This window comes from Pteropus alecto, unplaced genomic scaffold, assembly GCF_000325575.1.
Source record: "Pteropus alecto unplaced genomic scaffold, ASM32557v1 scaffold33, whole genome shotgun sequence".
In the NCBI taxonomy this organism is placed as follows: domain Eukaryota; kingdom Metazoa; phylum Chordata; class Mammalia; order Chiroptera; family Pteropodidae; genus Pteropus; species Pteropus alecto.
Genome location: NW_006435762.1, coordinates 1,266,738 through 1,284,854, shown reverse-complemented (window position 1 = coordinate 1,284,854; position 18,117 = coordinate 1,266,738). Strand labels below are relative to the sequence as shown.

Sequence of the window (18,117 nt, the reverse complement as noted above, 5' to 3'; positions counted from 1 at the left end):
TAACAATTTTTAAAAATAAGAGCAAAAGTGCAAGCATCAAAAGATGTAGTAATTCTGAAAGATGAAAAAAGAAAGGCAAGTGTGGGGGTTGGATAGGGAACCTGAGAAAGGAAATTAACTATTATTGAGCATGGCAAGCAGCTTGTTAGTGTGTTTTGTATGTCATGTGACTCTCTGTAATCTCCCAATAGTCAGTGACCATTTTAATAAACACTGGATAAGGATGTGTGATTTGAGAAGGGAAAAAAATTGTTTGGTTATCATGATGCTGTATAAAAATTAGAATATAAATAGATAGAGACCTAATAACCAAGACAGTTGTGTTTACCAACTGGTCTCAGTTCAGCTGGATGTTCTGGCTCCTTGGCCTTGCCTACCAATGTGGCAAGCAAATGCTGAGTGGGCATGTTCTTGTGCTTATGTGTAGGTGATTTTTGCAACTTACTTTAGCTCTCCGGTCATCTTTGGCAGTAAACCAACCACCCTGTTTATAAAGTTTATAGTCTGTGCTGTGCTATGGGCCCTTTTTATATTGGTCTAGTGGATTGAAAGGAGGCTCCATATCCTTTCTTGATTATCCTCGAAAAAGTCCTCCTGATGGCTGCCCGAAGCCACCTTGATGGAAACGGCTGTTCCACTTAATTTACACGGAGATATGGCAGACCATATTTATGTGCTCGCCCCTGAATTAGCATTTTGAAAGTATGCTCCAGGGAACCCTGGCCCTGAAATATTTTCAAGAAAGAGCAAGATCCATAGTGAACAGGAGTATGAGAGAGCCAGAGAGTATGAAAGAGCAAGGGAGTGTCTGTGAGAGGGCCGCAGTCAGCGTGCAGAAGCCTGAGAATGAGCCTGAAAAGCATGAAGGGAGGACAGAGGCGCCTGCGTGTTCTAATCTGCGACATTTGGGAAGTGCCGTTAGCTTTGACTACTTGACTTTAAAACCCTTTACTCTCTTGTCATCATCAGTTTACCTGTTCTGGGGAACAACACACTTAGGAACATTGGACTTTCTCTCATGCCTTCTTTTAATTAGAAATTGTTACCCCATTTTTCCCTCTCTTTGTCTTACCTATTTTATTTTTTTAATCGAAACAATGTTGTCCAACTTTATTGACATGTAATTGATCATTGTTATTTTATGAAAATATAGCAACCATGCCTGTTAAACCTTACTTATTGCTCGGTTAGGATTGGAGCTAGTATGTATATTTTTATGAACTTTTGCAAAAGCTTTCATGCTGTTTTTCTGAAGAGAGTCTGTTACATTTTTTTCTCTATTCCCACACAAATGATTGATAGTGCACAAAAAGAAATCCATATGACAAGAGATTGTGGAGTGACTGGAGTTTAGTGTGAAGGTAATGATTTGTCACTCTCTTTATTCTCAAGAAAAGTGTCATTTGCACTCGAATGAAGTATATAGCCAGGGATACACAGATAATAGTTCGGCTGAGACTGCAGTGAGCTCTTGAACGTGTTCAAGGCCCTGAAGTGAATTGAAGTAGAATCTGGGTCAGCTTCATGGAGCCCTTGCTCTCAAGGCTCATGTCCATTCATGCCAAAAGAGATTGAATCTTACTCTGAGGCTTCACCGTCTCTGGAAATCATTTGCTGCTCAGTCAAACGCCCTATTGATGACACTGGAGTGATGGGGAAGCTCACGCGAGCATCGCCATTTCTGCCCAGCTCAGGCTCCGAAATCTAAATCTTTATGAGAGCATATTTTGAAAGATTCTTTGAGAGCTTAAGTGGAAATTTGAGATAATTCTATAGTTGATAATGTGAAGGACATTTGGTGAACACAGGAACTCAGAACTACTTGGGAGGTGGTATGGGCCTGGGGAGATACTTTTCAAAATATATTGCCAAAGATTGGGTTAGCGCAGTTCTTTTCCTCCCGTACCTTGCTAATGCGACATCTCTGAGTGTTGTGGTAGTGTTTGTTAGAAAGAAACTTGATCCATACTGGAAATTGATCATTGACTTTCGAACTGGCCCTCTTCTTTGGTCCTTTCGGGTGTGAGCCTTCTTTCTCTTCGACTACTTTCCGCCCACTTATGTGTAAAAAATCACCTACAAAGGAAAGCTTGCCTGTATAAAAATCAACATAATAATGAATGAAGTTCCCATTTGTCTATCCAAATCTCCCTTTTTAATGTTTCTCCTACTTGGTTTTTTTGTTTCTTAATAACTATTTTTCCTATGTCTAGTTATGCTCACATTACTTGCTATAGTAGAGTTTGGAGGGCTATTTTGGAATCACTTGTAGAAGAGACATGCCAATCATATTTCATTCTGATTCATCAGCTTCTGACAAAAAGTGTGGGCGTTTTACCTTTTGACAGTGGGATGTGTACTTATGCATCTTGGCGAGGAAAGATCTGAACAGCCTGGTGAAGGATGATCGCATTTTCCGCCAAGTGTGCAGCCTTTCAAATGAAATTAAACGTGATCCCGGGTTTTGAAGTGGTGGTTGCTGTTTATTGGAATTTTACAGAGGGCAGCCATGGAGGATATAAATCCAGCAGATGACCCGAATAACCAAGGAGAAGATGAGTTTGAGGAAGCCGAACAAGCAAGAGAAGAAAATTTGCCAGATGAAAATGAAGAGCAAAAACAGAGTAATCGGAAACAAGAGAACACAGAGATGGAGGAGCATTTGGTGGTAAGCAGAGGCCACTGTGGAGGGAGAGTGGTTTTAACCTGGGCATTTTACTAGATCCCCGGTTTATACAGAAGGTTAGTCATAACCTACACTGTCAGAAGCTTTGCCTCTTTGACTGGTTTTTGGGCCACTAGATGAAATGATGAACCTTCACTCAGAGAGGGGGTGACAGACAGCCTGGGCTTCGTGCTGGGAATGATTATTTATTTTTTTCCTGGCCACCAATGCATCGAAAGTACATTTTTCGTGGTGGCATGCTTGTTCTTTGTCTCAAAGTACTGTAAGACACATCTCCAGGGTTCAGCAACCTGAGCCTCCCCTCTTGTTTCAACAGATGGCAGGAAACCCAGACCAGCAGGAGGGTAACGCGGATGAGCAGTACCAGGAGGAGGGAGAGGAGGAGGTAGGAGGGCGTGAGGGCCCAGTCACACTCCTTGGCGCGTCACACTGGTCAGAAACAAACCTCAGCAGCATCGCTTTGAAATACCTTCTCTGGAAATGCTCAGAAAGGCATAGGTAGGATAAGAAAGGGTGGTTTCAAGAGGAAACAGCCCATGACAGAGGAACCATTTCGTTAGAAGATAACAGAAACGGGGTAATAGAATCCTTCCCTCCACTTCTCACTAGAAATTTTGAATTAAGAAGACATTTGGTCTCCCAGGAGTGGTGGACTTAAGTGTATGTGATCTTTGTAAGAATATTTTCTCTCATGTCTTTCCTTCCTAAAATAGAGAAGAGCAAATCTCCCATTGAGAGAGTCTGGACTAACTAACCCCTGTACCTTTCTCTGTAGACATTGCCGCGGTGTCCGTCAGAAAACACTTCACACCCTCCAGACATTTTAAACAAATTTATAGTCTCTACTTTTAGCCTCTTTCTTTCCAAGAATTTGGTGTCTTAATTAAATTTACCAATAAAGAAAAGGAAAAATACATAAGGAACTCAGTTGAATAAAATACATTTAGGGGGAATTTCTTAGCATTTCTTTTTCATTTGCTATTTTATTGTAAACTTCCGGCACATTGTTAATCAGGTTTAGAGCATCGTGGTGCCCCATTTGTGTTAGCTGGTTGATGAATACTGTTGGTCGTAGCTGGTTAGTCACAGCAGTCTACTGTTTGGACAACTGAAGCTCAGTACTTGGGAACATGATTTGGATGAGGCCAGGGCCCCATGTTTAGTGTCTCTCTGGACCAGTAAATGGTCTAGTAAATTAAAATCCTGTTTCAGAGTCGCCTCTCAGCCAGGCTTCTTGCCAATGTGTGGCTTTGGCCCTGAGGGGAACCACATGAGAGGATAGATAAATGGCAGTCTGAAAAAACCAGCCCGGCCACCAGAGACCCTGCTGCAGTCACATACACAGTTCCCTTGACTGGATCTGCTTTCTCATTTTTATGGCATCTGTCGGCTTTCAGAGCTAATGCTAAAATTTGTGCTTATACCAGGGAAACAAAACATTGTCCCTCTTTATAGCTGCTGGCAACGTATACCTCTAGTCACGTGTTCTCTAACTGGGTTGATCTTTTTATTCTCCCTTTTTTCTCATCCTGTTGTTCATCCTAATCAAGACCCTGAGCTGTCTTATCAGAAGAGAGCATTAGAGAAACCAGCAGCCTTGAATGTTAAGACGTTTGGCAAGAAAAAGATATTCATCTGGACTGCTCTTGTAGCAGAATGTCTAGACTAATATTACTTTATTTCATTGTGTCAGATGCCAGGAATCTTTGAGGGATTAAAAGAGGAGAGGTTCACCTTGGCTTCTTTTTAAAAATTCAGAAGGCTAAACATAAAATTTTAATCAGTATTTACTGATTATTTTTTACTTCTATATTATATCAGTTAAGGTGGAGAGAGAAATCCTGTGATCCAAGAGGGATCAAGAATAGAAAGAAAAGATAGGCAAGGGGGAAGGAGAAGGGTGACAAGGCAGAGGTCAGTGCCTAACCCTCAGAGGCCACTCCTTCAGGCCGTGGCTCTTCCTCCCTCAGGTGGATGGAACTGACCAGAGCTTTTTTTAATCTCCCTGCACCTAGCACCCCATCCTGCTTCTCTTTTCATACTTCCCTGCCCAGAATTCCTATATTTGGCTTCTCTGTCCCCACTTTCTAACCCTCTCTTACATAGGCTCCAGGTTGCCACATCCTCTTGTTGGGACTGTTGCCTTGTGAACTCTCAGAGGAAGCCCCGCACGCCTTCCCAGCATAGCTTTCCTCTTTACCCCTGAGCATCTCTTCTTCAGGCTGTGTGGTATTTCTCTGGTCGTTCCTGAGATGATTCTCATTGGATCGCCCATCTCTTTCCGTTGGTCCCTGTGCTTCCCTTGAGGAGGGAAGAGAAGAGTGGTTCCTAAACACGGTTCAAGGACTAGTAATAGTCAGAGACGAAGTTCTCAGCGGCCTGCAGCAAAATGAGAAAAATAAAGAGAAATGCAATATGTGAGAACACATGTTGTTAATCAGTGATGTGTGTACGAGACCACATTTGTGGGGGCACTCTGAAAACCAGAGTACCATGAAATGTACAGCGTTCTTGTCTCCGTTGAGCCTCAGACTTTTCCGGCTGCCCCAGCTGACCACTGGGGTGTGAGGCCCACCGCCTGCGTCGGATCCCCTCCCTCCAGCCCACAGTCAAACGGAATTCTGTCAGCTCTGCTCCTCTGGAGGAATTGCAGCTTGCCAGGGCTCTCCCTGTTCAGAGGGGCAGCCCATCAGACTTGTAACTTGAACTCTGAGAGCAGAGGACCCAAAACAAGTGTGATGTTAGGAAATCTGCACTGTGCCTGCCTTCTTTTATCATAGTGCAGCCTTGCTACCTTTCTAAGACATAAAAATGACAGTTATTAACAAGCATTCATTGTTTATTGTGTGGGATTATTTTAGAGAATGAAATTCATAAAGCAATCCTATCATGTTGCTTACTTCCCAAAATTTTTATCTACTTATGAGCAAACAGGACAGATTATGACATTGCCAAAACATATTCTATATGCTTTAAAATTATTTAAATGTTCAAAAAATATATAAATGACTGTTCGAAAAATCTTAGTGCTTGTGTCCCCATCATAACTAGAAACAGATTGATCTGAACACTCATGAGAGAGCAAGCACAACGTTACTTGGCCACCTTTAGTGGTTCTACTGGTCTGTGAATCACCACATCACGAAGTTGTCCAGGTGGCAAAGCTCCTCTTAAATGTTACTCAGCCAGCAGTCATGCCCATCGCTATAGCTGGCATTGTTGAAAGCCTTCCCCTGGCCCCGTTGTGTCTGCCTGTTTGCATCCCAGCATCCTTTACTACTTAAGGTTCAGCCTTCTGGTTCCTGGCTCATCGCATAACATCTCTGGTGCATGAAAGAAAGACATTAATACATTCAGGGACAGGGGAGCTAGCCAAAGCCCATTTCACGCTCACTAGGTTTGTTTTATTTTTTGACTACTTGTTAAACTTTGCCACATCGTGTTGGGGCTATTTCTAAAATGCCTAAAACATTAGATTTCAGTGAACAATAATGAGTAAGGAGGAGCACTGTCAGGAAATCTTTAACACAGTGTTTGCATCAGCTTTAGTAGGGTACCAAAAAGTGCGGCTGAGTGTGAAAGACATAACTGGTGTGTTTACACAATAAAAGAGTAGCATTTGGCTGCTGGCAATTAGTCTAAGCATATTTTAAAATTAGAAATTCCCTATCATTTTGTTCCTTTTCAGTAATGCCTTTAAGATGAATTTAATTTACTTTTGCCCCAAACATAAAAAATGTATTACTAGAATAATAAGGTGTATGTATGTATCTGAAAAATTGCAAATTTTTATTTGTGACTTTCCTAAATTAAAGAGTAAGTGCTTCTCATCTCAGATTATATTGCCATCGGGTAAAAAAAAAAAAAAAAAACAGACAACAAAAAAACAGACCAAAAAAAACTTCTAAATTTTCTATATCAGATCATGAAAAGGGTGTTTATCTCTCTAGCCAGAGACATTCTAGCTCTCATCCATTGTCACTCCAGTGAGTTGCTCTCAGCCTTTGTTCTGGCTAAGAATCACCTTGGAGAGTGTGTGAGAAATGCAGATTCCTGGATCAGACCTTACCCTTGGAGATTTCTGTCTTATCTGTGGTGGGGCCTAGGAGTCTGAGTTCTTCACAAGTGCCTCAGCCACTGATGATGTTTACAGAGCACACTGTTTAGAGAGGCAGGCCTAGTACAGGTGGTGCAAGTGAAATTTGGGAAGTCTGAACGTCCTGAAATTTCTATGCAAAATGATGTGCATCTACGCCCATTTACTCAAGACTTCCTTACTAAAGTCTTAAAAGGATCTGTGACTCCCCCACCGCACATGTGCACACAAACACACACACACAATTGAAAATTAATGATTGTTATTCAACCTTTTTATTTTACAGATAAGAAATTTGAGCTTCAGGAAGGTTAGCTAAATATTTGAAGGTCACACAGCTTGAGTAGAGCCCATCAAGGTCTGGTTTTAAAGGCTACTATCATAATTGAGTATACCAAGCACAATAACTAAATAGTTGATAGAGGCAAGTTCTTTATAGAAGTTAGTGAATGCAGAAGACATGATGGAATTAGTCACCATTTTTGTAACCCTTAATTAAAACAGTTGATTTAAGAGCAGTAATCGATGGATGATATCACAAGATAAAGGGAAGTCAGGGAATTTTATTAAGGAGGGATCACCATCTGAGTTCCCTGACCAACATTAGTCTCACTAAAAGTGGGACAAACATTATGTGGCTCCCCATGCAATGAAAATATGAAATCTACAGCATCCTCTCTGAAAAACCTTTGCTTTGACAAGTAAATATGAATTCATTCAAGCCTTAAACTAACTGTTATAGAAAAGCGGGCGGCGGGGCGGGGCTAAAGGAATGTGTTAAGTAATGCTGGAAAAAGCAAATAAATTCAGAATATGGGTCTGTAGGAAAAAGAATAACATTAAGGAAAAGAGAGGGGAGCGGAACCCAAGTTAGGTATAGCCTTTAGATCATAATTAGAACAAAACAACTGTAAATAGACATTTTTAAGACAATCAGGAAAAATATAAGTATGGACTAGACATGAGAGGATTCCATGGAATTATTTATCAGGTGTTGTTAATGGCATTATGGTTTTATAAAAAAAAAAAAATCTTTTTAGAGATGTATAAAGAAAAGCAGTAGGTGATTCAAGTGTGGCAGCATTGAATTTTGCTGATGGCTATGAGAGTTCATTGAATTATTTTCTTTATTTGTGTGTGCTTGAAATTTTTCACAATAAAAATAAGTGACCTTACTGTTTATAGAGCCAGGAAAGTTGCAGAACCAAGGGTTTAGTCCAGGTTTGTCTGACTCCACAGTCTGTTAGACACTGGCAAACTCTAGCCTCGGCCTTACTTGTCAGTAAGCCATGATTTTCATTGTTGTCATTCACACATTGTCTGAGGCCACTACAGCACTACAGTGAAGAGCTGAGTAGTTGCTACACCTTATGCCCAAGAAAACCTGAATATTTAGTGTCTAGCCCTTCACAGGAAAGGTGTGTTGACCTTGATTTGTATTCCACCATACCGCAGTTTCAAGGCAGTTTCCTCCCAACTGCAGCTAGCCATGTTTAGTGTTTACGAGTATATTTTCATTATAAAGGCCATAGAAGACATGTCTGTTGACTGAAATCATCCAGGACACTTTAGCAATTTAATGATGTTTCAGTCAGACCTTAATATAATCTGAAATAAGTGCTTCATCATTTTCGTCCCGATGTCCTGGGGAATGTTGTTATGAGAGTCTGACTAAGAACAGAACGATGTCATGGACCAAAGGTAGAGCCTGCTGGTGTGACAAGTGTGTCCTCTCTTTAGCTCGCCCTACCAGGACATGGGAATACAAAATATGCTCTGTGCCTCTGTCCTCAGAAGAAATTTATTTTGTGCCAGTATAGTTTAGGGGCTGGCACTGGGCTAATTAGAAAGGTTCATGTAGGCTGGGCTGTGTCTGAGGTATCTCTGAAGGGTCATCTTTGTAGGCTTCTGACAGGCCAGGTTCATGCCAAGATTTGTCTGGTAGGTTGTGGTTTATTCCTGTCGTACCTGGGCTGGACACCTTGAGACAGCCCTTAATTTGTTGCTCCTTAATTAGAACACCTGCATACTTTCCTGGCCCATTCCTGGGATTATTTAATACTGTGCCCCCCCCCCCGCCACCTAAACACCAAAAAAAGAAAACAGGTAATTTTCGTGTGTTATTCAAGAAGACTTACTCTACACCACTGTCCATAGGAGAGATCAGATTTTCTTTTGCTACCAGGGTTGTATGTTATGCTTAATTGGTGGTCAGCAGTTTTTTGAAATATATTCAAATGATTTAAAAATTTTGGCATACATATGGTTTTCAAAATATTTAAGTTAGAAAATACTTTACCCTGCTTTTTGTGGAATATGATGCTTTCTTTGATTGGCATTTTGGAAAAAAATTAATTGAGACCAATTACACACAATAGTAATACCATACAGAAAAGTAAACTACTTAAAACAGAAATGTCTTGTTAGAACACTAAAGAGATTAAGGGATTTGAGGAGGTTTAATAACTATTTCCTGAAGGAATTGAAATGATTGTGTTCTATCTTCTGGATATTTTAGCCAGAGAATTTTATTCTTAATTATAGAAATACATATACACATTTTTTTCTCAGTTTTCTCTTACCTCGTCTATAGGTCATGGGGTCTCTTTTCTGTGCCTTTACAGGGCAGATAGTTTTTGCATTGATTCACTTATTCATTCAGTCAACAATGTTTATTAAGCAGTCGCAGTATGCCAGGTATGCATCTAGATATGGAAGACAGTTGAGTAAGATGTTTTTAATAACAGATGTATTATACCTTTCTTTATAGCTAATAGATATCAAATCTTTGACTATTATCTTTTTTTAATTTATTTTTTAATTTTATTTTGGCTACTTTGAATGAATTCTTTGGAAATCAGAATATGTTGTTCCAAATGTTTAAATGATGAAAGTGTCACCTCGTATCTCTGGTTTGTTTTAGGTTCAGGAAGATTTGACTGAAGAGAAAAAAAGGGAATTGGCGCATAATGCTGAAGAGACCTATGGTGAAAATGATGAAAATGTATGTGTAGGATGTATGTTTCTATTGCACATGTTTGTACGTGTGTAGGAGAGACCATACGCATAGTCGGATAGATACCAGTCGGTACATCTAAGTTACCCCAGAGTTTTAAAGGGCCAACCCAGTATTAGAACATTTGTGACAATATGCAGATTAGGAAAAACCAGCACTGCTCTCTGTCGGAACATTTTTCTTTGCTTGTTTTCTTTCTCCCAAAAGGAATAACTTCGTACTCTTCTCTTTTTTTAGAGGGAATAATTTATCTCACTAACTCTCTGCCCTATCTCTTAGTTCTTTTTTTTCCTTTTAACTTGAAGGCCGATGAGAAAAACAATGATGGAGAAGGGCAAGAAGTTCAAGATGACCACCACCCCAAAGGCCGAGAGGAGCACTATGAGGAGGAGGAGGAGGACGACGACGAAGGGGCAGCTGTTGCCGAGAAATCACAGCGAAGAGCTGAAATGTAGCCGTGCCCAGCTTCCCAGACAGCTCAGCCGTCGAATTCCTTTCAAGCTGCTCAAAAATAAATCTGCCTACTGAACTCCAGGATATTTAATTACAGAAATTAAGAGTTTAGACCCTTTTAAAACTTTTGTATTAGAAACGCTCATACATTTATATGAATATATTTTGGTAACCTAGGTTAGGGCGTCTTTTATATTCAAGCTAAACGTGAACAAGAAGAAAACGAAGCAAATCTTAGGCTCTGAATCTCATTTTTCATAGATTATGTGATGTTGGAAAGGACATCAATTTTGTATATGTTTCAACTTGTTACTTTTCTATCTTCTAGTTTCCAGGTATTCTGTTATTTGCCTTTGATAGAATACAGGATTTCAAAATAGGAAATACTACAAAAATGCTGTGCACACTTTAAGGAGAATGGCCAGTTTACTAATTGCTGCCTTTTCAAGGCTCTTGTGTACGATTCTGATAGAATTTTTATCAGTCTCTGTATTGCTGGAATAAGATTCATGTATAGAGTGACATACAGTTGGAAAGCCATTTTTTTTTTTCATAAAGATATTGGTTTTCAGACTTTTCAGGTCAGAAGAATGTTTGGCTTTACTTAAAATCACAGCTATTCTTGAAAGGAATTAAATTTAAAAGTGAGATAATACTAAAATTCATGTGACAGTAGTCTGGACTTGGATATTTCAATATACAAACAAGGTATGACACATCAGTATATTAACCTTTTTGAAAGACTGACACCTTGTTTAACAACTAATTTAGTGTGAATGGGTGGTGTTTTCTACGTGAACATCCATTCTGTTTTTTTTTCTGAAGTCACCTAGTGATATCTTTGTTTCAGTATCTAGTTCACTATAGTAATATATATTTCCCCTATAAGCTCTGTGCCTCAATTTTGTAATAACCTTGATGACAAGTATGACAATGAAGGCATACCATATTGTATAATTGAAGCAAGGTATTACACATCATACCTTGAAAAATAGGATTATTTTTCAAAACCTGTATGGTGAAACACACATGGTGAAATGATATACCCTCATTACTTTTCTGTTTGCTGGGATTGGGTCTGCATTATGCCCACATTTAGGCATTTTAATGATTATGAATAATAAAAATCCCTTAAATTAAAAAATCAAAAATTCCCCTTGGGGTATAAAAACGTATTTCAGTCTCAAGCATAAAGAGTTTTAAATATTTAGAATTAGGTTATATAATTCATGTGTGTGGTTTTGTAATAATATTCTCGAATCAATAAAAATACATTTCAATTTCTACCATTGTTGTATGAATGTAATTTTATTTTTTAATAACCACACTCATGTATGGTTTTGATTGTCCCAGTTGAGTGATTGTGTATGTATGCATAGGAATGTTTTGTTCAAATGTATTTTAGATTTTCAATAACCATAAATCAAATCTTCCCTTTATGTATAAAAACTTTATGTAATGTAAAATGTATAATATTGTACATAATATTCAGAATACAATTATTTTGGTAAATTAGTTGTATTTTTAATGTCCCAGTTGCAGTATTTAATTATATGAAAATCAAAACTTGGTAATAGTCAATAAAGCTATAAAAAGCAAGTGCTAAATCTTTTAAAGTATGTGATTTCTTAATAGCTTTTTATTTTATAAAATTCTTTAGTTCTTTTTCATAAAAGGAAAATAATTTAAGAGGTACCAGTGTATATTAATGAATCCTAAAATGCCTTTCTGAACCTGTTCATATTTTCCTTATCTATTTCTCTTTTGGATTGGTATGTGATTTTTTTTCCCCGTTCTAAAGAGAGAGCTAAGAATATTTATTTTATTTGAGCTTGTTCTGAAGGAAGAAAAAGGAAATAGGTCCAGGAATGTAAGAGCGTCATGTGCGCACACAAAACAAATGAAAAACCTATTAAATACCGGCTAGGAAAGCAACAATCACAAACCATACTACTCTGTATGACACCAAGTTATAGGGTCATTTTAGCTAATATTTGGAGGAGAACTAATCAGCTAGAGCTGATCTACATTAATGAGATGAGCAGAAATAAAATGTCACATGTATTTACCTTGCCAATTAATCTGTAACATCTGGTGCAACCAATAAGTCAGAGGATTTGGTACCAGGGACATAATCAGAAGGGAAAAACAGGGACATTTATTAAGGGACAAGTGCAGTGGAGCACAAAAAAAAGCTACATTACTACAGATATAATGATGATATTTGTAAGAGCAAGTGAAAAGAATGTAAAAGTATAATCTGAGCCACATGTAAAACACAGTGACTCACTTTATAAAGAAAAATTATAGACATTTATTGAATACCTTCATAGTATAAGAACTGTGTTAATAGGACCCACTTTATTCTTTAATGTTGATGGAATCCCCTTCCCCCACTAACTAAAGAAGTTTATTGTAGAGCATTTGACATTTTTTAAATGCTTCAAGTTCTGTGTTTTGTTTTTATTTCTCTTATTACATTGTACTTATTACATCAATACTATGGCATGTTGCACAGCCATTTAAAAATGAGGTCAATTTCTATTCTTGAATCATTATTTTTGGTTTCCGTTGTACTCTCCGTTCTTAGTTTTCTTTTTACCATCCTGGCTACAACTTAATCTTTTTTGCAGATTTTCTTCTCATGCCTGCCCCTTAAATATCTGTATTCTTCAGGTTTTGTCCTACAGGGGTCTTCTCTCTGTTTAGCCCTCTTCCCACCCATGTCATGGACATATGTTTCCTACTCCATCTTTTCAGCCTAGCTTTCTATGACTCATCTTACCTCAAATTTATAATTTTCTTTTTTTTTTAAGGCAAGGCAATCCTTGGTTGACCTCACAGATTGCAAGGACCTTGTCAGCTTACAATCCTTTATTTTTTATTTTTTACACCTACAGCACCTGGTCTTCCTACGTGGTCTCCCATCCAAGTACTAACCAGGCCCGACCCTGCTTAGCTTCCAAGATCAGACAGGATTGGGCTTGTTCAGAGTGGCGTGGCCGTAGACTCAAATTTATAATTTTCAAAGCTGGATTTGCCTTCTTTCCCACCTAAAACCTACTCCTCTTTCTAGATTCTATAACTCAATTCACTAAGTTTCCCAAAACAAGAACAAAATTTGTCCTTCATTCTTTCTTCTCTCCCTATTGATACTACCGAAATATCTTTAAATTTGCCCGTTTCTCTCCACCCTTGCTATCCTGGTTCAGGCCTCTGTTATCTTTTACCTGGACTATTATAACAGTCCCCTAACTTCTCATTTATTCTCTCCTATTCTTATAATCTGCTAGTGTGTTCTTTTTAAAGATAACATTACACTACCCCATTATATAATGGTTTAATACAATTGCTATTGCACATAGGACAAATTCTAAACTTCTAAATGTGACCTACATAATTCTTCATGATCTAGTCTCATCTAACCTCTTTATCTTCATAATTTCCACTCTAAACTGAATCATAATAAATGTGACTCATCTTTGTCAAGCACACTTCTCCTAATATCTTAGTAACTGACCTTGACCCCTGTTCTTGGATGGGAAGTTGACTTTAGCAGAGCCAATACTGCTACCCCATCTCCTTACGCAAAGTGCTTGATGCAAGATTGGGCACATGGCCGAAGACACACCAATTTGATTTCTTCCCTGGGATTTTTGTTGCAGGGCAATTCTCCATAGTGTTTCTATACACCTTGTGACAGCTTTTCTCTTGGATTATCTTTTCAAAGGTACTTGCCTAGCAAACAAAAGTTAAAGCTAGTATCTCCCTCTGGGTCAGAGGGCATATTTGTTCCCTGAGCAAGATAATAATGATAATGTCTGTGGCGGGGCAAAGCTGGGACAGGTTTGCTAGCAGTTTCTAAGACTGAGAATTTCCTAAGGTCAGGCATCCTCAGCTGTGACACAAGCCCACTGTTGTGCAACATCCACCTGGGATGCCCCTCATTTTCCCTGTGACACTTGGGGATGAAAGGGGAACTAAGGTGAACATGAAGCTCACATTGCCTGCTGAGCCATGAGAAATATTGATCTCTGAGCCTGCAGTTGAGAGTCTTCTACCAGCATCCATAAAGCTATGGCAGGCTAACTAGATAGCTTGTAAGGTGAGTAAAGTCTCAGACCCCATGCAATTATTGACATTTTTTCAGTCTGGAGCAAATGGAAAGTAGAACCTCTCTTCTCCAATGGCAAAGCTGCTGGGTTGTAAATACAGGGCAGATCGAGTCTATTTTCTCAGTTGTGTGGAGAAATGATCTCTAGAAGTAGAGAACATATGACCTAACCCACAAAGACAAGCAAAAGGCAAAGACAGAGATGTGTTTTTTCAGTCTCTCTATCTTTCCATCCCTGATGCCAGCCAAGTGCACTGATGGGTTGATTAATGAGCCAATAAATTCTACTTTTTCATTTGAGCTAGTTAGAAAAGGATTTCTGTCACTTGCCATTTGAATATTCCTGACTAATACTTGACTAACATTCAGTTACTTTAAATCATCATGCTCTCTTGTGTCATGATAAATTTGCTACCTACTCTCCCTAGAAATATGATTTGTTCTTCTCTCCATTGCTCTAGGTCTCACCTTAGATACCAATTCCCCTGGGAAGGGTCTACCTCTCACCACCACCCACCTACCCCCAGTGTAGTTTCCATACCCTCTGTATGTCTCTCTGTATTATCCCATATTTCCTATCGTAGTACTTATCACAGTGTATGGAAATGACTATGAACTTATCTATACTCTCCTTAACATATGTGTTCTGTGAGGGTGGAGACCTTATTTCTCTTGTTTATTGTTGTATCCCAAACACTGTCTTAAAGTCCTCATCTGTAAAATGGGAATATTGATTTTTTTCAAGATCATGGTGACAGAGCTATAATTCCTTCCCAGACGAATCTGATTCTGATGTTAATTCCAAATATGGCCAGGGTTATTGGATTGTTAACCAGAGTCATTCTGAATTTCATATATTAAGAAGATGTGTTTTAAATTTTGCAAAAACAGATTAATAGAAGTAAAAATAAAATGAGTGAAGTCTCAGCTGTAGGGTTTCGAGGAGAAACCGAGGAATAAGAATTATCCAACCTGAGAAAGATATGGTCAAAGGAAGATATATAGGAAGATATACATCTGCCTTCTTTGAAGCATCAGTGTAACCTGAGGAATAAAGAAGTTCCCGAGATACAGGTGAATGGAGCTGTGAAATCTAGACAGGTTTTTTCAAATCAGAATATATTAAATAATCAATTACGATTCACGAGAGGCCTGCCTAAAGCTGAGGAATATGTGCAATATCCCCTTAGAATGTTCTCAGGTCTTGTGATTGTTGTGGGAGGGCCAGTTTGTGTGGTCGGGCAGGCTATGAGTTCATACAGTGGTTGTCCTTTTGTCTGCACACCACTTCCTCTCCTCTTAGAAAGGTCTAACCCTTTAACCACAGGAGTAGACCCCAAACCAATCATTGCACTCCATCTTTGGAGATTTCTATACTGAGACTGGATAAAAGAAATGCTCTCTGGCTGCTCTGGTGATGACATGAGATGGGCATCTGGAGCTGCCAGGAGTCGCACTCATGACATGGAGAAAACCCAGTTGCAAGAAGGAAAAACAAAGCCAACACAGACCGGGGCCTAGAGGGTAAGGGGGAAAGGTGGGAAACGGAGGGAGACAAAGTCATAAAGAAAGTGAATGGTGTCCAAATTTCCAGGTTCTGACTACCTTTGATTTTACTTGCCAATAAATCTCCCTCCTTTTTTTTTTTTTCTTAAGCAAGTTTGAGATTCTTTTCTATCACATACAACCTAAAGAATACTGACCGACTTCAGCATTGTGTTTTACTTCATGGGCCAGAACAACAGTAGCGGGAGAGAAAATGCTTTTCATTAACTTTTAGTCATATTGCCCTAAATGTAGCAAGTTTTAAAAAATAATGACATGCTTGTTTGCCAATCTCTAGTCATGTTTTCTCTTGGATCTTTAAGGCCCAGTTAATCTGTGACTAAAGTTTAGGGATTATTGTAATGAAGGTAAGAATACTCATATATCGTCTCCTTGCTGCTCAGGAAGACTGAGCAAATGGCTAACACAGAATTATACCACTGATAAAAAAAAAAAAAAGAATATTCATATATCTCCATTCTTTAGTTTACATCAAAGATTGGCAAATTTTTTCTGTAAAAGGCCAGAAAGTAAATCTTTCTGGTGAGCCATAGAGACCTGGGAAACTACTCACGCTGCCTTCGTACTTTGAAAGTAGCCAGAGACACTAGGTAAAGGAACCAGCATGGCTGTGTTTCAGTAACACTTGATTTACATAAACAGAAATCATGCCAGATTTGGACTGCAGACTATAGTCACCTGTTGTATCTGATCCAAATGCTTGCTGTAAAAGCAATGATTTCAACAGACAATAGAATATTTTGAGATCTTCAGGCATCAAGTCTTCTTTCTAGTTCTTCCCTATAAACTCTGCTTTTTAGGTTGGCAAACCCTCAATATTATCTTAGCTGATGCATTTGTACACTGTTTTAAGTAATTGGAAATGAAAGACTTTTGTCCTTTAACATCTTGGCTGACCTTGTTCTCACCATTTCCTGTATGGTACTAATGGAGCTTGAAATTAAATGTCATTTCTGTTTATCTGTTAACATATACACAGTATTCCCTATAAAGTATGTCTTTTAAAGAACTGATTCATTAGAAAACATTGGTTTGAGAAAAATGAGTTCTTTTGATCTGGTATGTTCTTTTAAGACTTAAGGTATGGGGACAAATTGTCATGGCTGCCCATTAATACATTAACAATAATCAAATTTACGATATCAACTTTAATAGATTTTGGGTTCTGATTCCTGGTTAAGTTTATGCATCCTGGTGGAATTAGATTATTTTTTTTCACAAAGACAATTAAAGCTCCTTCTAACCCTGGCCAATTATCTTTCGTGGTGGCTTTAAGATTTGTCCACAAAAATCTTTGATAGTCTTCCTTTCAAAAGCTGAAGTCTAGTTTTCCTTCCCTTGAGCATGAACTAGACTTAGTTTCTGGCTTCTATCAAAAAGAATTAAAGGGAATCGATGGTGTGTGATTCAGATACTAGGTCTTAAAAGACCATGCAGCTTCCTCCATGCTCGCTCTTGGAGGCCAGCTACCATCCCATGAAGATGTTCCAACAGCCTTATGTTGTGACCTACATCTACGTGGCAAGAAATCCAGGCTTCTGGTCAACAACCTCTGCAAGGAACTGAGGCCTCCTGCCAACAGCAACATGAGTGACTTTGGGGCAGATCCTCCAGCCACAATCAAGCCATCAGTCTACAACTTGATTGTTACCTCATTAGAAACCCTGGGCCAGAACTACCCAGATAAGTCTTTGCAGATTCCTAGCTCATACAAACTTTGGATAATAAATGTTTATTCTTTTAGGTTTTGGAGTAATAGGTTACACAGCAGTACAGAACTAATTCATCTTCTTTCTCATGCTTATGGCTCAAAGTGGAGAGGCCAGTGGTGAAGATGATGTGCAGCTGCACGTTGTAACTAGGCATCTAGCCAGTTGCTCTGCTGGAGGCCAGCCTAGATGTGATGGGGACAGAAGATGGAGTTCAACTTAATGAGTTGAATAAATTTAAGCCAATTTATTAGTTCAAAGTTATTAGATTCTTTTTGGCAGATATTAGCAGCCTCTAAAATAGTGTTTCACACACCTGGGGAATTTCTAAAAGTAATGCTACCTGAGTCCCACTTCCACTGGCTCTTAATTAATTGTGCTAGGGTGTTGTCTGGGGCATCAGGGTTTTCAAATTTCCCTAGGTGATTTTAATGTGCAGCTAAGATTGAGGACTACCATTTTTTAAGTTAGAGAAGT

General features: G+C 38.8%; 1 protein-coding gene and 1 pseudogene across 7 annotated transcripts in view; one reads left to right on the top strand and one right to left on the bottom strand.

Annotated features, from left to right (window-relative positions):
- Positions 1 to 11,537, top strand: part of GOLIM4 (golgi integral membrane protein 4) — a 69,805-nt gene extending 58,268 nt beyond the window's left edge. For all 7 annotated transcript variants that reach the window (XM_015588557.2, XM_015588554.2, XM_015588556.2 and 4 more), the window contains 4 exons: positions 2,501 to 2,668; positions 3,003 to 3,071; positions 9,706 to 9,786; positions 10,104 to 11,537. In XM_015588557.2, coding sequence (XP_015444043.1) covers positions 2,501 to 2,668; positions 3,003 to 3,071; positions 9,706 to 9,786; positions 10,104 to 10,253 — 468 coding nt within the window. In that variant the 3' untranslated portion in view covers positions 10,254 to 11,537. The remainder of the gene's footprint in view (positions 1 to 2,500; positions 2,669 to 3,002; positions 3,072 to 9,705; positions 9,787 to 10,103) is intronic.
- Positions 11,538 to 13,142: 1,605 nt separating this feature from the next.
- Positions 13,143 to 13,261, bottom strand: LOC112479063 (annotated as a pseudogene).
- Positions 13,262 to 18,117: the final 4,856 nt, after the last annotated feature.